We start from the raw sequence: 24,663 nt of genomic DNA on the forward strand, positions 1-24,663 counted from the left end.
AAGAGATAATGGAAACATTGTTGAAAAAAATGGCATATCTCTTGACAATCGCTATGTTGTGCCTTACAATCCGCAACTATTAATCAAGTACTAAGCTCACATTAATATGGAGTGGTGTAACCAAAGTACTTCAGTCAAGTACTTATTCAAGTATATAAACAAAGGGTATGATAGGATAACGACTGTTATTGAACCAACAGATGATGGCGCATCATAGGCTCCCGTTAACATTGATGAGGTTAAACAATATATTGATTATAGATATGTATCATCATCAGAAGCATGTTGGAGAATTTTTAAATTTCCAATTCATGGGAGACAACCAGCTGTTGAACGATTATACTTTCATCTTCCAGGTGAACAACCTGTTTATTTTAATGATCACGAGGATATTGACAATATTCTTTCAAGACCAACTGTATCAGAATCTATGTTTACATCTTGGATGGAAGCTAATAAAAAATATCCAGAAGGTAGAACATTGGCTTATGCTCCATATGTGTCAAAACTTGTTTATGTGAAGAAAACTAGATCTTGGAAGCCAAGAAAATCTAGTTATACAATTGGAAGATTAATTTGGGTTTCTCCATGCACTGGTGAGCTGTACTATCTAAGGATGATGTTGACAGTTGTTAAAGGACCAACATGTTATGAAGATATTAGAACTATTTCAAATATTCGATATGAAACATTCAGGGATGCATGCTTTGCATGTGGTTTACTTAAGGATGATAGAGAGTACATTGAAGCTCTAAGAGAAGCAAAGGATTGGGGTTCTGGTTTCTACTTGAGGAAATTATTTGTCACAACGCTTTTATCAACATATATGAATAGGCCAAATCATGTTTGGCAGAACACGTGGCAATGGTTATCTGATGGAATTCTTTACAATTAAAGAAATATCTCCAATAATCAAGGTATCCAATAATTATATTACATTGTATTACTAAAATTTGGTTTTATTTAAATATATTATATCATTTAACACATTTTATATCTTATAGGTTTGGTGCTTACAGATGAACAACTACAAAATCTAACTTTATTGGAGATTGAAAAACTACTTGAAGGAATTTGAAGGACTGTCCTCTAATGCCCTACCCAAATTGGTACGTAACAAGTCAATTAGGCAATAGACTAATATATCAAGAGCTTAATTATGATACAGCTGAATTAAAGAGAAACTTTCATTCTCTTTTCAACTCTTTAACAGGTAATTCCATTTTCTTAGAAAATTCTTTATTTAATGAATGTCCTAATTAATATATCTATTAATAAGATGAATGTTGACATATTCATTTCATATTATGCAGAAGAACAATATAATATATTCCAGACTATAATGCAAGTTGTTAATCGTCAAGAAGGTCGCATGTTTTTTCTATATGGTTATGGAGGAACTGGAAAAATGCACATGTGGCGAACTCTAACTTACGCATTGAGATCTCAAAAGCATATTGTATTGACTGTGGCTTCAAGTGGTATAGCTTCTTTACTATTACGTGGGGTAGGACAGCACATTCTAAATTCTAAATTCCAGTACCAACTTTTAATAACTCTGTTTGCAACATTCATCAAGGAACTGAACTTGCAGAATTATTGAAACAAACAAAGTTAATTATATGGGATGAAGCTCCAATGTCACATAAGTTTTGCTTCGAAGCACTTGATAAAAGTCTTTGCGACATCATGGGAACAACAAATGGCTCAATTTTGTTTGGAGGAAAGGTTGTAGTATTTGGAGGTGATTTTAGACAAATACTACCAGTGGTTCCAAGAGGTTGTCGTTCAGATATTGTGCATGCAACGATTAATGCATCATATCTTTGGCATCAATATACAGTTTTAACCCTTACAAAGAACATGCGTTTACAAAATCATGACAATGATTTAGATATCAAGCAATTCTCTGAGTGGATACTAAAGATGGGAAATGGAAAATTATCTGAGCCTAATGATGGTTGTGCTGAAATTGATATCCCAGATGAACTTCTGATTATAGATTATGATAACTCAATTGAGGCCATAGTCTGTAGCACCTACCCAAACTTACAAGACCATTACAAGGATGAACAATTTCTTCAATGTAGAGCAATACTTGCATCAACAATTGAGATTGTTGATCAAATCAATGAATATGTTTTGATGAAAATTCCAGGTAAAGTATTCAATTTTATTCGACATACACATTTATGTTATATGTATTACATTTACTATATTTATAGTAATAACTATTCTAATGTATACTTACAGGCGATGAAAAAGAATATTTGAGTTCAGATGAAGTTGATATGTTTGATGCTAATGATAATGAAGCATTCAACATATTAACCCCTGAATTTCTAAATTCACTTTCAACATCAGGTCTTCCAAATCATAAGATCAAGCTAAAAGTAGGCACCCCGATTATGTTGTTAAGGAATTTAGATCAATCTGAAGAGTTATGTAACGGTACAAGGTTAATGGTTACGAAGATGACTAATCATGTATTTGAGGCAAGAATAATGTCTGGAAAAAACATTGGGAATATCACTTACACTCCTAGGTTATCAATGTCACCATCCCAATCTTCATGGCCTTTCATGCTTATCCGAAGACAGTTCCCTATAATTGTATCATATCTATGACAATCAACAAATCGCAAGGACAATCACTACAGAGCGTAGGGTTATATTTGCCTAAACCAGTATTCAGTCATGGTCAATTATATGTAGCTGTTTCAAGAGTACAGAGCAAAAAAGGATTGAAGATATTGATACATGACAAGGATGGTAAACCACTGAAGACAACGACAAATGTCGTTTATAAAGAAGTTTTCCAAAATCTGTAACAAGTATTCTATAACTTAATTTACATTATGTTTCAAATATTTATTTCTAACTAATACAATTTTTTAAATAACAGATTCAATATCATCTCAATATACAACAACTTGTCATCAACAATCAAGTATATACAAAACAAGGTTTATGAGGTAATATTTATTCACATTCTCATGTTAACAAACATCCTCTTTACAACTAAATTCATTCAAATTTTTATAACATTTTTCATTATTTTAACATTACAGGTTTAATACCATTTCATAGTCTCAATATTTTTACATCAACAATGAAATATTACAAACAATATTTTAGTAAGTAATCCTCAATAATATTTTCATTAACAACTTAAGTTGTCATTCTTTAATTAAATTCATGCAACACACATTATCACCCGTGCGAATGCACGGGTTTCCTACTAGTTTCCTTCTAAAAGCATTGACCTACTTTGAAAAATTAGTAAACTCTCTCTTTCTCTTTTATTGATGGTAAAAATGAACAAATGACAGTGAATTCGGCCTGCATAACCGATAATATTATTTTGAGTATGACGTATAATTTTAGTTTCTTTGCATGGTTTGTTCTACTAAGCTCGTAAGTATTTTTACTAGGTAATGTAAACGACTCATATGCTTAATGTTTTAAAAACACTACAATTTAAATAAATAATAATATAGTTTAATGTCTTAAATATTTTGATATAATATGATTTGTTCAAGTTATATATAAATTGATTTTTATTTTATACATAAGAACATTTATATGATTTCACAAAAAATATTTGGAGTTCAAAATTTAATCACACTCCATAAAATATAAGCCGAAAAATAATGCAAACCCAAGTCCATAATCACGAATGAGTCCAAAAATATGCAAACCGAAGTCCATAGTTCTCGGCCCAATATATCTTCCAAGTTGAAACAAAATGCATGATATATAAAGGATGAAATTAATTGGTTTCATAAAGTTTTATATAGAGTTAGTTCGCAATTTAATATTCATTTATATTACTTTTATTTAAAAGTTAATTAAGATTATGATGAATGATATAATAATAATGTAAAAATCTATTACACTATCAGTGTATACATATTTTTCTCATTAAAATATTGTGCAAGTAAAAGTAGAATTTTTTGCATTAATAAATAATACTTAAAAACATGTTGCAAAATATTGATTGGACTTTTTTTTAATTTTAATTTGCTCATTTTGTATTCATTAAAGAATTCAATATATGCATAAATTTTTTTTTTTGCATTAATGAATAATGTTCTTAAAAACTGGTTGAAAAATATTGATTGAACTTTTTTGTAATTTTAATTTGACCATTTTGTAATAATTCAATATATGCATACAGAAAATTTTGCATTAATGAATAATATACATAAAAACATGTTGAAAAATATTGATTGGAATTTTTTTAATTTAGTTTGCTCATTTTGCATTCATTAAAGAATTCAATATATGCACAAAGAAATTTTTGCATTAATGAATAACATACTTAAAAACATGTTGAAAAATATTGATTGGACTTTATTTTTTTAATTTTAATTTGGCCATTTTGTATACACTAAAGAATGTGTAAAGAAATTTATACAATTAGAACATCATGTGTCATTGCAAATTCCCAAAAGTCAAAAAATTGTTTAAACAATTGCCAAAAAATTCAACACTTATTTCCCTGTATCCAATCCCTATCTCGAGAAGAGAGTAATCAAAGCCGTCCAAACCTTATTAAATCATTAGAAAAACTTGGGTAAAAATATATGTATGTTATATAATTAATAAAATATTCACAACACATTAAAATTTTAATTATAATTAAAACTCAGTCATAATACAAAAAAACAGAAATGTAATTATCACTAAATATAATGGATGGTATATGTCTCCCATTGTTTCTCTTAAACAATTACCTGATCCGTTTCTGTGTGCACGTGTGTGCTTCTGTATTTGTGCCCCACCCAAACTTTCGAACTGATACACATCACGTGTCTCATTTATTTAGTACTAGATTCCACTCCTTCTAAACCCCACCACCTTAAAGCAAAAAAAAAAAAAACCACTCCTCACTTTCTTTTGTGCTTTTGATCTCAAACAAGATCCCCTTTTTATTTCTCTTGAAAAGCTGAAAAGTGAGGTAATGGCTGATTGGGGCCCAGTGTTGATAGCAGTGGTGCTATTTGTGTTGTTGAGCCCAGGCTTGTTGTTCCAGTTACCAGGGAGAGGAAGGGTCATTGAGTTTGGGAATATGCATACTAGTGCTGCTTCCATTGTTGTTCATGCCATTATTTACTTTGGTCTTATTACTATCTTTCTTATTGTCATTGGAGTTCACATCCATACAGGGTAACTATGTTTTTTGGTTTCAGATTTGTGTATTGGATCTAAATAGGTTTTATTTTGGTTAGGTTTATTTATCTACTTCAGTTTTTACATTTCCTTGCAAGTTTGTGATGTGTCTGTAATTTATTTTTGTATTTGATGATATTTTCCCCATTCTTATTAAGCTTTATTTCTTTTTGCTTTAGGATGTAGGTTTGTTGAAAATTATTTGTGATCAATGCACCACTTTTCCAAATTATTTTAAGTATTGGGGATCTGATTTATAATGTTTAAAGTGCAAACAATTTTATTTTGTGCGCAAAGCCAAAAAGAAGGTATAATGTATATCCCTTTGAATCATGAGATGCACTTTGTATACACCAAGCGAAACAAGCACAATAAATAAACTGAATTAGTCCATGACATAGTGATAATGTATAGAATATGGTTAATAAATACATTTTTTCCTCTGGAACAATTAGAAGCAAAAATAAAAATTCACAATGCAAGTTAAGGATAGGATAATAATAATTAAGGTAAATGTCATCAACATTAGAGTAGTGAGAGGATAAAATTTCATTAGAAAAAATGTATACAATGATATAATAATTTTATATACTTTTACTGTATGATTCATTATTATCATTGATTCTTTAAAAAATTAATGCAAATAAATAATAGATAATATATTGATTATATATAAATTTTTATACTCATGCATATAATAAACTCAAATTTCATTTGTCTAATGACCAATTGTACCAAAAAATAAATATTAATAATAGATAGTGGCTTTTTCGCAAGAAGTCCTTCTAGTTCTGGATTCAACAAGCAAACAAAATTTGTTAGAGATAACAGCCTATAAAAGAGTTATCTGAACAAGGAAAATTACTTGTATACAATCCGTGAAAGGATGAGGATTCGGCATAATTCTGACCTGGCCAGTGATTTTTTTGTTCCTTGTTTTTTCAGCAGGTTACTTCCAAAATTTCCCTTTCTTTATTCGCTTTTCAGTTTCCACGTTAGCAGAATTTGTTGCAGCTTTTACAGCACCCACCGAGTACAAGAAGACCCCTAAATAACGTGAATTAATTTTGTTTTGGTTCGACCCATAATTCTATATGAAATAATGAACGGTATCAATTTATTAAAACCTTTCCCCCAAGATCTATTCCAAGAAAGGGATAATCTGGAATTGAAAGTTATCAACTATATTTTTTATGGAAATGGAAAATCAATTCTGAAAATTTCTAATACAAGCATTTAATTAGTTCAGACTTTTAGTTTTGAACTGGGATCAAAACAAAAAAAGTTCTTCTATAGAAAAAGCCTTTGCTTCTTTTGAAGTAAGTACGAATGGTTTGATTGACGATTTTATAAAAATTGACTTAGGAAAATCAGTATGGGATTTGTCTTTGAAGTTGGTTTCTGTTTGGTCTGGGTTAGAGATAAACCCATTTTGGATGAGTTTTTCCTAAAATGTGGGATAGTGAACATGATCTAAGACATTTGATAAATGAAAATGGTCAAAATAAATGAAAGAATAGAAAATCAAAGTAGGAAGGTCTAAACCATATAACTTTAAAATATAAAAAGTACAAAAAAATGTTGTGTCTGGTTGGAATTTAAAATAAATGAACCAATTATTGAAACCATTTTGAACCAGTTTATAGCGTTTTTGTTTCTTCATTTTCGAAGGGTCGACTCCATGTTCCACCAAAAGCTACAAAGTTTAGTGTTTGCCAAAAGTACCTTCGGGCAGCATCTAAAAGTCGCTCAAAAATGGAAAAAGAAAAAAACATGGTTGTGTACAAGTGTAATTTCCCCCTATTCCATTTGAAAAATCTCTTGGTGCAAAATTGAATCTATTTCATTGGGAAGTATATATGTTATTCAAAAAAGTATCTCACTCCATACCTCACTTCATATGATTGTATATATATTTAAATTAAAAGTGTAATAATTAATTGTCTTTCTAACCAATAAAAAAAACATAAAGTGATGTACTTTTTGGGACAAAAAATTTGTTCCCCTATTATTGTACCTCCAATAAAAATAACATACACACCAAAATAATTAAATCAACCATTAATAAATACAATATTATGTTGTGATATATATTATAAATATATAACAAAATGTGTAGACTAGTTTTATAATATAATGTATTATTTTTCTCTAGTTTTATTTGTGAGTTATTTTTTTAAAAAAATATAGTGGAATGACTCAAAAACATTCTCTTCATAAAAAGAATGAGTTAACATCCTCTTCGGTAATAATATTTGTATTCTTTTATTAATATTATGATGATAATTTTACCTTTAAAATTTCACACAAAAAAAATAACCCAGGATCATCCTGGTTAGAAAAGAACATCATAAACATGTTTATGTTTAGGAAGAAGTGGGCCTCATCTTTTTGTTCCTTGTTGTGAGGCAACTTATTGGGCTTCAGAAACCCGATCCCTCAAGCCCAAAAACGCATTCCCACTTCCATCTTCTTCCACTCACTTTCTTCACTCCCAACCCACTCTTCATTTTCACACCTCTCTTAATATTCCCATGGCGACTCTCTCACGATTCTCCAGAAGAGCCCTAACAACCGCACGCGCCATCTCAAAGCACCACTTGCAACCGCAGATTGCGTGTGCGGAACGCGCTTTTGCGACGGAGGCGGCGAAATCAATAACTCCGTCACCGGATCGGGTGAAATGGGACTACAGAGGGCAGAGGAAGATAATCCCGTTAGGGCAGTGGCTTCCTAAAGTTGCAGTCGATGCTTACGTGGCACCAAATGTTGTCCTCGCCGGACAAGTCACCGTATGGGACGGAGCCTCCGTGTGGCCCGGCGCCGTCCTCCGCGGAGATCTCAATAAGATCAGTGTCGGATTCTGCTCCAACGTTCAGGAGCGCTCTGTTCTTCACGCTGCTTGGTCCTCTCCCACAGGTTAGTTACGTTTTCGCGCTCTCTATGATTCATTCGTTTCTCTGTTTCAAAATTCAATTGCTCATGGATTTCGTTCGTTTTGTTTGGTTGCTGTGTGAATTGTGAATTTATTTATTTTGGTTCGTTGTAGAATTTAACATCGAATTCGTAGAATATAGATCTGGTGTGCTTTTAAGCATTTGGCTTGTAAATATTCATAATTTTCCTTCCTATGAATCATGAATTAGAGAAAAAGAGCAAGTGTGTTTCATAGTATTGATATTTCTATTGTCAAAATGACAATACGGGAAGAAAAAACAAACTGAGAATGGTTCTTTTGAAAATCAGATTTCAACAACCTTAGATTAGGTACTTAATCATATATTCGAAGGGGTATTACTCTGATCCCCCGAGGTATAGCTTAATTATACCCTATCTTGTTTCGTAAGTACATTCACCTCCCACGATAAGGATCAAGGGGGGCGTGATTATAATTACACTAACCTCCTCCAAGAGGAAGTTATTCTAGCTTTTGAAACAAGATGGATATCGAGCATAATTATGTAAAACCTCAATTAAGGTCAGAGTATTTTAATTTCCCCTATATTCAATAAATTTAAATGTAATTTTACTAACTTTTATTTTAACAATTATAAATTTCGAATATCTAATTGTTTTTTTGTATAACAAGGGTATCCCCTCACCTCACCCTAGGGTAAGGAACTAATCCCTTTTTTGGTGTGGCTGTCCCTCCCAATCAGTGTTGCTCCCATATATCGAAATTAGCCACCAATTATAAATTTCTAATAGCTAATTGTCAATGAAATGAAAAAAATAGGTATCTGAAACTTTATGTTTTTGGTACTTTATTTTCTCTCTGAGAGGCGTGGCCTGATGAGAGCCAAGACCTGTGATGTTCAAATTGAAATTAATTGTCGACCTGTGCAAGTGTCTTACTGTTGGAACCATGGTGAATCTTTATAAATCATATCCCAAATTTTGCTGCTTCCTCAACTTTCTAGCTGGCCATCGATAGATATGAGTTTTTATAAATGTGGAGTCACATTGCTCTCTTCTTCTTCCCCCACCTTGTTGTTGTTGGGAAAAAAGATTTAATAATTTATAGCATCATTTGGAGATTGTAATAGCTGTTATATTCTTCAATAGTTGATCTATTTAATTTTTCTGATGGCTATTTCTGGTGGAAGATCAATTTTTTTGTTTCATTATTTAACTGTTTGATAGTTCAATGTTTTTGTTGTGTTCCTCATCCTCTAAACACACCATTTTTACTAAGCATATACTTTCTTTGATAGATTCTCAGTAGATGTAGTACTATCTTTTTTTATTAAGGAATTAATCCCTTTGATAGCAAAAGAAAGATTATTAGAAAAAGGAAGATAGTCCCTCTTTATATGTACAATATTATCCCTGCTAAAAAGCCTATGGGTTTACACCCGTGTGAGCAAAAAATGTAACCCCATCCCATACATAATCCAAAGTCAAAATGGAGTCATTGAAAATTCTATTGTTCCTTTCCAACCAAATATATCAATGGAGTGCAAAAACAGAACACTGCCATAGAACTTTCCCATCTTTACGATGGCAAATCCAATGCTCATGGAAGATATCAAACAATCAGTTTCAAAGAACATTTGCTCCCGATCAATTTAAAAAAAGATGAATTCCACTTTCAGATTATGAAACACACATTATGCAAGTATTAGTACATCCACCATGCCCCTAAGGCTTTGTTTGGGAGTTAGGAGGGAAAGAGAAGGAGAGGGATTAAAGGGTTAGGAAGGGAGAGGAAGGGAAGGGAAAAAGAAGGAAATCCTCTCCCTTGTTTAGGAGTATGAAATTTAGATGAAGAAGGATAAATTAATGATAATGTAAGAATATTTTTTTATTTCCCCTTAAAAATGTAATTAACAATGAGAAATGGACAATAATATATAACTATATTATTACTAAACATATTTAGCTATTTTGACATTTTATCTCCAAAAAACCCCAAATTGGGGGAACTTTAAAAATAAACACATGGAGGGGAAGACTTTCCAAAGTCATCCCTTCCCTTCCCCTCCAAAACCCCACTCTCAAACAAGGCCTAAGAAGATTAACATCAATGACATGTTCCAGAAGCGCAAACCTCTAGTAAATTATTTTGCTGATGCTGTGCCTTTATTAGAAGCTACGTCCCAGAATCACTTTATTCCTTCTCATTCCCCTGCCTCCATAGCAACCATACTACCAGTATTTTTTGGGACCATCACCACCTTTAATCACATGCCAACACATGATCAAAACGCTAATATAAAAAGATTTCTCTCAGATTCCGAACAATTTCTTTGTACATTATATTAAATAATTAAGTTTTGGAGAAAATAGGGCAGGAGAATTGTTTGATCTGACCACTTAACTTTCCAAAGACTTTATTCTTGATAATAATTAATATGACTTGGATGGTATTCTTAGAAGTTATGGCCAGTTAACTGAAGCTCAAGTCACAGGTGTGTTATTGTGCTTTATTATTGAGTCGTGTAATTTTTTGAGCTATGCTGCTTTCCAGCTGTCTATGTTCTTTTCAAAACATTTTGAAGTGGCTTTTGCATCCCAAACCAAGTTATGAAGTAATTGCAAATGTACCACTACTATTGGTCTCTTGTACTTTTATGTGATGACTGACACTTCCTGTCTCTTCCAATGTGTTTTGGCAACGCTAGCTGATTTTCATATTTAAAAGTTTTACTACCAGTTGTTTAAAAAAAAATCAGAATGTAGTAGTTCTGACTTCTGGTTGAGCTGTTCACTTTTAATTGAAGTTAACAATCAGCATACTCTTCACAGTTTTCCTTTTTTTGGTTTAACTAATTTGCATGGCAGTTTCCAAATTTAACTTGATAAAATTGAAAAATGCATGTCGGCCATGCTGAATTATGATTTATGAATGTATTTCTTATGTATGCTTTATTCTGTGAATCAGGCCTTCCTGCTGAGACTTTAGTAGAGAGGTATGTGACAATTGGGGCATACAGCCTGTTGAGATCCTGCACTATTGAGCCAGAGTGCATTATTGGGCAGCATTCCATCCTCATGGAAGGTTCATTGGTGGAGACACAGTCAATCCTTGAAGCCGGATCAGTAGTTCCCCCAGGAAGGCGAATTCCAACAGGTGAACTTTGGGCAGGAAATCCAGCCAAGTTTGTTAGGACTTTGACCCATGAAGAAATCGTAGAAATCCCCCAGCTTGCTGTTGCAATAAATCATCTGAGCAGGGAATATCAGTCAGAGTTCCTTCCCTATTCCACAGTATATTTGGAGGTTGAGAAGTTCAAGAAGTCTTTTGGTATTTCTATTTGATGTTCTCTATTGTCACTCTTCATTGTATCTGGTAGTTTAAGTTTTTCTTATAAGGAAATAAGAATCTAAACAGAGAGAGTAAGCTTGTGTTTTTTTGCATTCCTTGCTGAAATTATTGGCATAAAACATAATGTCCTGTATAATTGGCTGGACTAACCTGTTAAGAGAATGAGATACATCTTTGGACTTATAAGTGTTAGTTCTTTGCTCCCAATAATGACTGGTTTGATGTCTATTCCTTTGTGTCTCGTGCTCTCTGTTTGATTGAAACGCCAATAAATCCTAAATGGCAGTGAATAGCCAAATTATGTCTGGATTTTCTCGATATTTTATCTTGGATTGGGTAGATAACAATTTAACATTTTACCACTTTCTTTTTGCTCTTTTTGATCACCTGTTTCGAGGCACGTGCTATGAGGATTCATGTGTTCATTTGAGTTATAAGTTGTTATTTTTCCTAGGATAATTGTATCCTAGTCTTTTTTTTGCCTTTTTGCTTCTTTCCTAATTGAAGAAGGCTCACCAAATTTTAATTTATTATAGTAGCACTTTTTGTTAACACCTAACTGTGATAGACTTTCAATATGTCATTATTATGATACTAGAACAATTGGATGCTGGTAGTTCAACGAGTTATAGCTAGGGAAAGAGTAACGAAGTTGATGTTTTTCATTTCAATTTCTCTTATTTTATTCTCCACGGCACTACCCTTTATCAAGACCCCATTTAAAGGGAGATAATGTTACCTACGTATCTCTTGCATATATAATTGTACATTGTACACCATCGTAGGTTGTAGATGTAGGTAGATATGGCTCTGAGTGAGTCATAAGAAAAGGCTCGAGTGTGATAACATGCAACTTAAATACAGCCACCTGAACCGTTGTTTAGTTAACATGAGAAAGGGAGGGCAGTAGTGGTCATCGTAGACCCCACAATTAGGAGCCTCTACCACTTGCGAAGTCAAAAGTGCTTTAAGGTTTGCTAATTTTTCATTGCTGGATATGTTATCGAGTTTCTCTTTGTAATAGTTAAATGCATTAGCCCTGTGTGACTCTTCCACCGATTGGAATGGCAATATCATTATCTATCCCCTAGCGTGTCTTATTCCCATTTCGGATCAATCATATTTTAACAAGTAATATAAAATGTTACTTTTTTTTTAAAAGAAAAATCCTTTTATTTATGACATTATCTGTTTGGTTCAGAATATAGAATGAAGAATATAGAATGAAACACTATTGAGAACATGTGATATTTGTTCCTCATTTCCAACCAAAAATTTCAATAGGAGGTACTTTAGATACACTAGCCGCTACCACAATTTCTTATTATTGCCGTTTAGCTGCTGGTGTAGTTAAATACAGTACTATTTCAAAGGGAGTGGACCATTTTGTGATATGAAATGATACAATTCCACTCTCAGATTAAAGTGAGTTGGAAAGTTCCTAATTAGTGGGAGGTTATGATATGGACATAAAGTTGTATAAACATATATTAGTTTAAAATTGCCTCTTAAATTGTAATGAAAGGCGTTAGTGGTGTAATGTCTCACTACATTCTCAAAAAGACTTAAAGATCAAGTTCAATTCCTGAGAGTGACACTTGTTAGGAGAGGTACTCACATCCTAAAATGAATTAGTTTCTTATGGTGAGTGATAATACAAAGGTGCTTAGGAATTATGATGAGAGGGGAATGACATGGTGTTCCTTCAGATATATTGAAATACAGTGCAACAAATAGGAGATAAAATGATAATTTAAATACACCAATGTTTCTTTATGTGATAGACCATTGTCTTCATCCAAGATAAAATGATAATTTAAATAGTCCTAGGGAATGAATTCAATGTAAATGAACAACCAAAAGGATGAGTCTTAATGATAAAATTCTCTATTCCCATTGAAATGGAAATAGTTGAGGTGCATCACTCCCCTGTGATCCACTAGAACCAATGTTATACATTGATGAACAATGGTCACTACCATTAGGATCCAAAACTGGTTCCACAGACTCCAAACTATTATTATTATTATCATGCAGGCTTAGTCCTAAGGGTTGCATGAGTGATGATGAATGAGGCTGCACCATTTGGTTCAATCCATTTCCAGGGTTGTTGTGTACTTGTGGTGATGACAGAAGAGAGAGAGCACAAGGAGATTCATGAACTGAACTTGTTAGGCTATTATTATTATCAAAGAACATTTTGCTTCTCAACCCTTCACTACTTTCTGAGTAAGGGCTAGTCCTGAGAAGTGTGTGAAGATGGTGTGTGTTTTGGTTGTGATCACCTTGTAAGAATGCAAGTTGCTTCCCTTCTTTGTAGCTTGTTGGGGAAGATCCAAGAAAAAGGTCTTGTTTTTCTATGAAATTCACTTGTTGGTGTTGGTTTTGGAGCCTAACATCTGCACTAGAAGTAACAACTCCATTCCATGCAGGATTCACCATAGCAGTGGAAGAGTATATATGTGAACTTGAGAATGGTAGCAATTGGGTGCCTGAAAAAAGTACTAGTATATTTTTAGACATTGACTTTCATATGTGTGTGTAGTATTGAAGTTTAAGCATTTTCTAGAGTAGAGGTAATACTAACGATATAATCCTTTTAGGGTGTGTGATTACCCTTTTAAGAACATTGGTTCCAGATTACCTAATAATTCCTCTCAACAATTGTTTGATAGACAATTAGAGAATTATGGATTATTCGATATAAACCAAACCACTATTTTAATCTCGCATTTTTCTTAACCATATATTGAAGGGATATATTTGGTAGTACAAAAAAAAATCTATTTTGTTAATGGTCTTTATATTGGTTCTTTGGTGTTATGAAATTTTCAAGTAGACCCAAATTATAAGTACTAGTCATTTTAGACCATGAAGTTATGATTCATTGGTAAAAAGGGTCTTTGGTTTCAGTGACTAATTATATGACTGATGTTCATAATTTTAAGGACTAAGATCACGGGTGCTTACAGATTGAAGGGCTGAAATGGTGGTTTTATCTTTAAGGTATACCATTACGTGTGTCTATTGTCAAGGAATTATGTCCAAACTAAGTAAGAAGAATCTCAAGGCATTACACATGATACTATTTCAATAATATATAACCTATTTCCAAATAATAGACTAGCTTGTTTCACTCTCTTAAAAGCAAAACTTTTTTTTTCTTGAGCGAGTGTGGAAGCACTTTTTGTCCCACGAGATATATCACGTCATATTCTACTATTTGTATTTGGTTGAAAAAATATATTAAAGTTAAAAATTTAATAATTAAATATTTTTCTAACCAATCATAAATACTGACACACAGAGCGGTACATTTTTTGGACAAAAGATGTACAACCGTATTGAAATGTTATTATAGTGGCCACTAGATTATGAAGAGTGTGAACATCAATGGACCAAATAAGGGATTGTGGCAGAGCACTGAGCTAGGTGAGTGCATTATGTAATTAAGTTATATCTTACCCTTTTAATATTTATGTACCTATGTGGGTACTTTAGCATATGTATGCTCCAAATATAGGCACACATGGGTCCACTTAGATAATGTAGCTAGTAACTCGAAGCTAACCTTGGTAATTGGACAAAAAATTACTAGAACGCGTGAGTGGTTCTGGTTGTGGCTTTCTTCTCCTTCTGTTGTGTCCATCTAAGCGTTTTCTGCAGCTTCTTTTTCCTTCATCAAATTCCTCTAGTGAATGGAACCTGCATAGAAGAAAGAAGCTTCAGAATTTGAAGATTTCAGGCATGTAATATATCATGTCAATATGACATGGAATTGAGGCATGTAATATAATCAAATTCACATATATGATGCATGTACAAAAAATCCATAAAATCAAGTTCACATGTAAGTAATAAGTTAAAATAGTAAGGATTTCATCATTCACATGATTTATTAACAGAAACACAGAAAAAAACAAGAATTCAGGCAATCATTTTCTCAGGTCCATTTGCGCGAGTTGAGTTTTGGAGGGAAGATAAGGAAAAGTGAAAGCTCGAGAGTCATGAAATACACTTGTGAGATGACTCTAAAGTATTCCTTTCTAAAACCCAACTCGCGAACGAATCCTCAAATTTCATAAAAGTTTTATAATTGTGTTGCATGCACTAATGAATGTATTATCTATCAATTATAAAGCTATAGAACTTGAAGGACATGATAGTGGTTGGTCTCTTATAATTAGAATCATAGGCATATTAAAAGCTAAATTAATCATAAACAAGTGCTTTTCACACACTTTCCAGCTCAACATGAAAAGTATCCAGATATTAAGGCATCTCGCAGAAGATTACTTTAATTAGTCTGGTAGGATTTTCATATTAGAATACATTTTGTGTCATTGGGACTCTTTTTAGTTAATAACGTTGCTTCTACCTATGTTGAAGAAGCTAAACTAAGATTCTATTATTCTAACAGTATCATAAAGCAAAAGAAAGTAACTGGCACACCTACTTCTGAAGCTAACATATATAGTGGATAAGGGACTCCACATAACACAGATTATATGTTTATTATATGTCTATAATGTAAAATCAAAATGAAAAAAAAATAAATTGCATCAATGAAGAGGACACAAAATATGGAAACTAAACATAAAACAACAATTTTATTCCAATGCATGACACAGGCTGAAAGACATATATGTACACAAATAATTCTAAATCCTCCAGCTAAATTATTCTAATAAGTAAAGAAAATATTGAATGCTCTCTATACTTTGAAGACAATGAGTACAACACTTTTTACTTAATCGTCTTTATTTAGTATTAGGAGGATTAGTCGGAGGATATAGCGAAACAAATATACGATACGCACCTGCTACACTGTTGGCAGAACCTTTGCTTCTGGCCACCAATTGTGACCTGTGGAGACTTGGAATGAAGTTCACAAACCTTATGGCGCCTATGATAGTCCCTGCAGTTACTAAGATCTGATTTGCACTCATCCACAAGGCATGTAACTACGTGATTCCCATTGTTAAAGGCTCTAGCTCTCTTAGATGACCCCGAAGGAGATGATGCCATTTTCGATACTCCAGCAGCAGCATAAGTATCTTTAGGCTTAGCCATCACTGATTCTATGCCAAAATTCCCAACTTGGCCAAGTTTCAAGTCCACAGAAAACTCACCTTTTGTTCTATAAACACCATACCTGCTTGACCCTTCATCCACTGTTTCCATGTTTGGAAAAGTTGTTCCTTGATCCACTTCAGTCAAATCCAAAGAAGGTGACTTCAAATTCCAGTCCATGATAAAAGACTTTTCACACTTTTCAGCACTTGTGCCTCAAAAACTCCCTCTTGTTTTGTTCACAGTTTCACCCTTCTCAATTGCATGAAAAGCAAGACTAGACATTAATAGAAAAAGAAGTTGAACCAAACTTCAATTAAAGGCACTAAAGAATGTATAGCTTTATCTTTTTTCAGGGCAACAACCAAACTCCAAAGTCTTAAAGTGACAACTGATAGAAATTATGAAAAACTAGAGAAACAGAAATAGTCAATTATTACTATACAACACAACACAAGACATTTTTTTGTACCTATTTTTGGAGAAAATAAAAAGTAACAAACCTGCATCATATGGTTAAAGATACATAATTAATGAGTAACTAACTACCTAGCAGAAGGTCAAGTTGTAATTCCAAGGAAACAGGAAGTTACACTGAAAGGTTACCAACAAAAAATAATGGAGAAACTAAATGCCTAAAAATTAATAAATAAATATGCTACTTGAAAAAGGGAAGAGAGTACTACTTTTACTTCTTCCCTTCACCACCACTATCTGCCATAGGTTCCATGAATATGAATACCAAATAAAGTAGATAGCTAAATAAAAGAGCTAGATTTTTTTCCTTCTCTTTTTTTTTCCTTTAAAAATAACATAAAGATAGAAGATTTTACGTTATGTTATGTTAAGAATAAATCTTACACAAACCACATAAAACATACCTTGTTAGCCACCTAAGAATATGAAGTTGTGTAACAGTAGTGAGGATAATGTATTGAAATCTGAACATAAAACTCAGGGAAAACAGAAAGAGTAAGAGAGTGAGAACTATAGCAATGAAACTCAATAAAGGGTTAGTTGATATGTTCTCTTTAAGAAGTTGAAAGTGAAATATTTTAATAAATTAAAAAGTTTTGTTTTACCAAATATAGTGGTTCATCTTGGTATGTATAGTTTGAGAAAGGAAAGAAGATATAGATAATAATGACAGGCTGTTGGTTGATTTCAACTTTTATTAGTCAGTAAAAAGAAGTACAGAGAATGGATATTGCTCAAGACAAGGCATGTGGGATTGTGTTTCACATTTCATAACATGTCTTTTACTTTGGTTTTTATTTTCTTTTGGTATGTTTTTATTAGGAAAATTAAGATAAAAATACTTGTAACAAATAAGTGACATGTACTAGTGATACATGTTAGCTTGATGTATGTAGATATAACACTTCTATGTAATTTAGATAACTTTTAGGTTATTTTATTATGAGAATATAGCATTAGTCTTTTATTATTTAACATGAACTTCAAAGTTACAATTTACAACTTGCTAGTACGTTAGATCACGAAAAATGATTTTTTGTCCCAAACTAATGACATTAAAAGAAAAACAGAAAAACTAATTAATATTTAATTTTTTTTAATTATCATAAATTCATAATATATTTTTATTGATTTGAGATATAGTTTGAAATAATATATACTTGTCTGGTAGACATTCATACTCATGGGAGAGAGGGGAGAAAACACTTCAAAAATTTAAAAGGATAACAACCTTAGCTAAGATGAGGTTATTGTTTGAATGGAAACAAAGAAAAAAGAATATAAAGAATGTATTTAGGTCTGTTTTTGTGTTATGCTAATGATGAATCATGTTGGTGAGCCTTTGGAGTAGACGCTTGGCAGTAATGTTGGGGGCTCCCGGTGTTAGATAAAAAGAATGACTCAGTCCACTAGGGCCTAGGCTAATAGTTAATAGAGTGGTAGATTAGCTCATTTTTAAGGGTGCATGGGGATATTGATTATGTGATTTCAATTCATAACTTCATGACCCTCTTAAAATATATTTTTTGTCTTAAAAAATATATTATTATATACGTTACTTATTATAATTATTCATAAAATATTTAATTATTAAATTTTTAACTTAAATATATATTTTTTAAATAATCACAACAAAAATCACATACACTTTATAAAATAACAAATGTACTTCTCTCACTATCATTGTGTAATTACAAACTCATCCTCTAAAATGTAGTGGTGAAGGATCAAACAAAACCACTACTACGTCGGTATATAATTCTAAACACAGTCTACTAAAAAAACTAAATTGAGACACAATGAAACATCCATCTGGCCGAAGACTTCAGACACAAGTTTTAAACAATGTATCATCCATCCACCACAACGGAGGAATACACCCTCCATGATATATAGAAATTATTAAAGTGAATTTCATTTCTATTGATATTTTAAATTTCTGTCTACAATTATGGTCATAATATTATATTTTTAGATAGAGGTGAGCATAGGCGGGTTGGGACGGGTTAAGGCTTCTCCTTACCCAACCCTAAATATTGGTTAGGTCATTTTTTTTAATTTAGATTTAAACTTGAAGTTAATCCGACCTTAAATATCGACCGGGTCAACTTTTAAGCCCGATTAATATAATGACACTTATTTTAGATAAATACTTCTAAATATTATTTTTTATTGTTATTATGAATATCTAATTTGACATATAAAATGATATACTTATATATATTATTAATTATGTATATATGATAAAAAATTAGATAATCAATAATACTTTCGACCAAAAAGTTTCATTACTCTGTATATATTCGAGCAGAAACACCTTCAAACATGATGAGTGAGTGGCCATGAGATAGATCATGCTCGGTCCCTACCTAACCCTAAATATTGATCGGATATATTTTTTGAACAAAAAACCACCTATAAACTCAATCAGACTCGACCCTATTCGGATTTATATATCTCCACAAAAATATATCATGATAATTGCCATCACACCCATTTTCTCTTAAAATCGCTACAATTATAATAAAAGTAACCGCGATTATAATCAGTATTTAAAACACCAATTTTTACGGAGAAATTCTTGCTTACACACACAAAAACAAAATCAATAAATGTGTGGATATTTCAGTGCTGCCTATAAAATAAATACTAAAAGAGAAGGAAAAAAGGTGTGGATGAGATATGGAAGGAAGTGAGTGAGTTGAGACTAGTCAGTGCAGCTTTTGGAGACAGAAAGGTCCAGGCTTTACATGATGGTGTGGCCTTGGCTAGTCAATTATTGTCATTTGCCTTTGCATGATGGGGCCTGGCTTGCTTAGCAGCACACTCTGCACCTTAGCAGCAATGTGCAATAGGCTTCTCATTATTTTTTGTTCATAAAAAAATGTATTTTACAAAACTTGATTTGGTTGTTGTAAAGACTAGAGAGAGGGAATGTAATAGGGGTAAGAATGGGATGGGATGGGTTGGATCGGGTAAGACTTTGTTTCTTACCTCGATCCTAAATGTAGAACAGATCAGCCTTTAAACATAAATTCAACTTAGACTCGATTAAATAGAATGCATATCTATTTTAGATAAAATATTCTCAATATTACTTATTATTATAGTTATATGTAATTTGATATATAAAGTGATATATATGTATATATAATCATGTATATATGATGAAAAATTAGAGAAACAATGATACTTTCAACCAAAGAGATGTCATTACTTTGTATATAATTGTATAATTAATTAGAAACACATATGTGATGACAATGAGACAGGTCAGATCATATTTATCCCTACCCGACCTACATATTATTCGGGCCTAACTTTTGAACACAGACTTAACCATAGACTCGATCCTATTCGAGTTTGATTATAATGGAGCAAAATTGAATAAGTAGATAGGTCGGGTCCTACTCACCCCTAGTAAGATAACAAACTATATCACGTGAGTTTTATAATTCATAAGAGCATCTATAGCAACAAACAAAAAATTCATTCTTATTTGAATCTCACATATTATTTTATAATTTTTTACAACTCATCATAAAATAAGAATAATATCTACTTTTTTTTATTCTTATTTGGATCTCACACTATACCCCACGCTTTTATACTTTACAATAAATATAATAAATTGTTAAGAATAATTACTTATTTATTTATTAATAAATTAAAAATTGCTATATAACTAAAAATATAATTTTTTGTTGTAAATTATAAAATAAAATAAGTGAACACAAATAAATAAATAAAAATATTGCATTAATTAAAACACATTAAATAAATATAATAAAAATGCAACTTAATAAATTAAAAGATAAATAAAATGCATAAAATAAATAAAGTACATTATAATACAAAAAGATTATCTCTCCTTATTAAGAATTGTTCTTATTTACCAAGAACTGTTCTTATTTGAGAATAAAATTAAAAAATAAAAACATCATAGTGAAGAACAAAATAAAATTGTTCTTATTCTATTAAGAACAATCAATGTCAGTGCTTTAAATTCTTTCACTATGTGGTATTATGAACTATGATGCATGAAATGATGCTATCACTCCAACATAATATTCCCGCATTATTAACATTTTTCAGAAATCAATTTCCAGGAGATAAAAATAAAAGTTACCATCTAGTATATTTTAATTTTGTATACAAAAATTGATTTTAAGGATAACATCAATAATACTACAAGATATTAGTCAAGTAATCTAACATCTTACTAGATTTCTAGGATGACTAAAATATTAAGAATTTAATTCGTGAGAAAGACACTTATAAAGAAAGACAATTATACACCTAAAATGAATTAATTTCTTATAAAAAAGGTGTAAGAATATTTTTGATAATACAAAATATAGAACTACAACTACATGATCACAATAAATATATGTATAATATAGTTGGAGTTGAGGTGAAAATGTTGTAACAAATCATAACACTTTAAACTTTTTAGAATCAAATAAAGGATTTAATATGTATTTACTAACTGTGTAATTGTTTTTTACACTATTAACAAATGATCCACCATTGATTTATTAATTATCATTGGCTTTCAAACAAAATTAATATAAATTAATGATATATAATACGTCGACAGTGTAAAAACATTGCATTGTCAGTACAATAATTTTAAACTTTTAAGAAAATTGGTATGTGGTTCACAGTAAAATATATGTTTTAGTCAAATACCTATTTAAATTTGACAGTCATGATTATGATATAAGGGAGACCTTTATTGTCTCGAAAGTGTGCCACTGACCAGTATTATGATATTTGATTAGTGAAATGATTTAAATTTTAAAAGTGAATAATAAAAGATAATAACATTTTGTTTCATGACCAATCAAAGTTTACGTGACACTATTTATCACACATTTTGGAATAATAGATTTACCCTGAATATGATAAGTTAATATGTAATGAGCATGATAAATTTATGTAGTCATATTTTCTTCATTTCTTGTATGAGTATCACGTCTATATCTATTGTACTTTATATTTTGTTTATTAATAAAAAAATAACAAATGACCAAACCTTTTATTTGGGAATAAAATAAAGATACCTTGTGAATATCAATTTTGTTCAAGTGAAAAATATTTAGATAAAGATTGTTGAGTTTATTCAAATGTGAAGTCTTATGTTGGATATAAGATGACTAGTGAAAGAATACATAAGTGGAAAAGATCCATGAAACTAATGCCTTAAGGTTTTGGTTTAAAACGTGGTGTCTCACTTATAAGCTCCTTGGTTGCAGTCTGGTCCAACAAGTGGTATCATATTCGATGGTTCGACTGAGACATGATAGACTTTAGAAGGAGCAGACTAGAAAGTATGTGGTACACACACTTGAGGGGGAGATTATTTATTTTATTCAAGTATGAAGTCTTGTAGGGGAAAAAAAAGAGTGCCACTGCACTGAGAAGAAGAAAAACATAGAAGAAGAGTGTTGCAAGAAGGAAGAAGAATGAGAATGAATTAAGTGTATGGTAGTTAGAGATGAAAAGATGAATTGTTCAATGTATTACACTCCATGTATTGAATTAATGTTTAACAAAGTTATTTATAGCAACAAGGCATTCAACTAACTAAACTACCTTTTGAATACTTTCCTAATATAGAAGCTACCTAACTAACCATTCTAACACTCCCCCTTAATTCTAAATCATTCATTACAAACAAATCACACTCAACAACCTCCTTAACATCCTAAACCTTTCAATCTTGACAGATTTTGTCATTATATCAACAATTTGGAATTCAGTTTTACAATACTTCAAACAAATCTTGCCTTTCTCTACTTGACTTCTAAGAAAATGATACTTCCTTTCTATATGCTTGCTTCTTCCATGACCAACTGGATTCTTGGCCAAATTAATTGCTAACTTGTTATCAACAACAAGCTCAACAATGCCTTTAAAGCCAATCATCAATTCATCTAGCAAGGAACTTAACCACAAAGCTTGACAGGCAGCATGACAAGCAACAACATATTCAGCTTCACAAGTAGAAAGAGCAACAATTTCCTGCTTCTTTGAACACCAAGATACGGGAGAGCCACATAGCATGAACACATAACCCATTGTACTCTTTCTCTCAATCAAATCACCAGACCAATCTGAATCAGAATAAGCAAAGAGTTGCAGCCTGCATTTCTCTGAATTTCTTGAGAAGAAAATTCCATATTCAAGTGTGCCATTAAGATACCTTAGGATTCTTTTAGCTGCTACAAAGTGAGACTTCTTTGGATTGCTCATGAATCTGCTTACCAAGCCAACACTGAATGAGATTTCAGGTCTGGTGTGGCAAATGAATCTCAAGCATCCAACCATTTGCCTAAATTCTATGCAATCTATAGCAGGTTCGTTTTCACTTCTATCCAGCTTTAAACTTGGCTCTACTGGTGTCTCAGCTGAGTTACAATTGGTCATGTTGAACTTCCTTAGGACATCCTGAGTATACTTCCTTTGATGCATAAAGATTCCTCCATCAATCTGTTTGAATTCTATGCCCAAAAAGTAGGAAAGTCTCCCTAGATCAGACATTTCAAATTCTGACTTCAAGTTCTGCTTGATCAATCCAACTCCATCTGAGTTGCTTTCAGTAATTAGGAGGTCATTGTTAGGTACCACTGGCTAAAATACACCTAGAAGGGGGGGTTGAATAGGTGTAGCGGTCAAAGTATCAGCTTTTCGCAAAAAACTTATAATGCTGAAAACCCCCAGTTTAATCGATTAACACAGAAAGAATAATCGATTAACTACAACTTTTTAATCGATTAAAACAACTTAGATCGCACAAACAGTTTCAGTTTCTTGTACGACAAGCAACTGAGATCGAAGCAAATATACAGAGCTAACAAATATATCAGAGTTACAACAGTACATTATAGAAACAGATTATTACAGCTAATACAACTATACAAAGTAATCGATTAAAGCAATAAAGAGAGTAGGGAAAGAAAAGCGTGCAACAAGGTTTTTATCCTGGTTCGTTTGTGGTCCACTTGCAAACTACATCCAGGCCCCCCGTCTGATCTGTGAGATTTTTCTTCACTATAATCGAAATAACGTTTTACAAACAATTCTTTCAATTACAACACTTAGACACTTTCTTGAAAACTAAAGAACCCTATCCCTTGGTTTGACTCACTTCCTACCGCCCAAGAAAACCTTTCTTGCGGTGTAGCCGCAGCCAAGAACCTATTCTTTCTATCAAGATTCCTAAGCTAATGAAGACGCAATACAATCTCGTTGGTGGTAAGACACCTAGAGATTCCCAATATTACAACACTTTTACAACAAGAATATAGAGTAATCTAAAGCACTTACAATGCTCAAATTAAAACAATTAACACCTTACTCTACAACTCTAACACATGTCTCATATAAAATGATAATGCATGAGTTCAAAACAGATTTTACAGAATATGAAATCTTTCCAAAAACATCAAGAAATGCATGAACATATGAGATGAAATGATGAGAAACTAAACATGTAATGCCTCTCAATCCTAAAGCATAGAATACTCTCTTCTCTAATCTCACAAATGCAATTTCATGTAGATGAGGAAATTAACACGAAAATATGCTCTAACTCTCTTAAAATCTAACATGCAAGAAGTGAGCTTGAGTTCTGAAAATGCAGTTTATAAAGAAACCATTCTGCAG

General features: G+C 32.0%; 3 protein-coding genes across 8 annotated transcripts; 2 read left to right on the forward strand and 1 right to left on the reverse strand.

The window, feature by feature from the left end:
* Positions 446-2,627, forward strand: LOC109325592. Its single transcript, XM_019558076.1, has 4 exons — positions 446-779; positions 1,314-1,481; positions 1,580-2,158; positions 2,254-2,627. Exons 1-4 carry the CDS (start codon positions 446-448, stop codon positions 2,625-2,627), a joined length of 1,455 nt encoding a protein of 484 aa, XP_019413621.1.
* LOC109358006 (gamma carbonic anhydrase-like 2, mitochondrial) lies at positions 7,660-11,758 on the forward strand. Its single transcript, XM_019602073.1, has 2 exons — positions 7,660-8,093; positions 11,059-11,758. Exons 1-2 carry the CDS (start codon positions 7,709-7,711, stop codon positions 11,433-11,435), a joined length of 762 nt encoding a protein of 253 aa, XP_019457618.1. The 5' UTR covers positions 7,660-7,708; the 3' UTR covers positions 11,436-11,758.
* On the reverse strand, positions 13,182-19,280 carry LOC109358012 (squamosa promoter-binding-like protein 13A). Of its 6 annotated transcripts, none has more exons than XM_019602084.1 (5): positions 19,269-19,280; positions 17,996-17,998; positions 16,262-16,770; positions 15,014-15,147; positions 13,182-13,946 (listed from the first exon to the last, which is right to left on the reverse strand). In XM_019602084.1, the coding sequence occupies exons 3-5, from the start codon at positions 16,693-16,695 to the stop codon at positions 13,330-13,332; spliced, it is 1,185 nt and encodes a 394-aa protein (XP_019457629.1). In that variant the 5' UTR covers positions 16,696-16,770; positions 17,996-17,998; positions 19,269-19,280; the 3' UTR covers positions 13,182-13,329. The 6 variants fall into 6 exon arrangements, with proteins under 6 accessions (XP_019457629.1, XP_019457623.1, XP_019457633.1 ...); XM_019602078.1 differs by lacking the exons at positions 17,996-17,998; positions 19,269-19,280 and adding exons at positions 17,178-17,229; positions 17,397-17,593; XM_019602088.1 differs by lacking the exon at positions 17,996-17,998 and having other exon boundaries at positions 19,269-19,279.

The sequence above is a fragment of the Lupinus angustifolius genome, chromosome LG01 (assembly GCF_001865875.1).
Source record: "Lupinus angustifolius cultivar Tanjil chromosome LG01, LupAngTanjil_v1.0, whole genome shotgun sequence".
Taxonomy (NCBI): domain Eukaryota; kingdom Viridiplantae; phylum Streptophyta; class Magnoliopsida; order Fabales; family Fabaceae; genus Lupinus; species Lupinus angustifolius.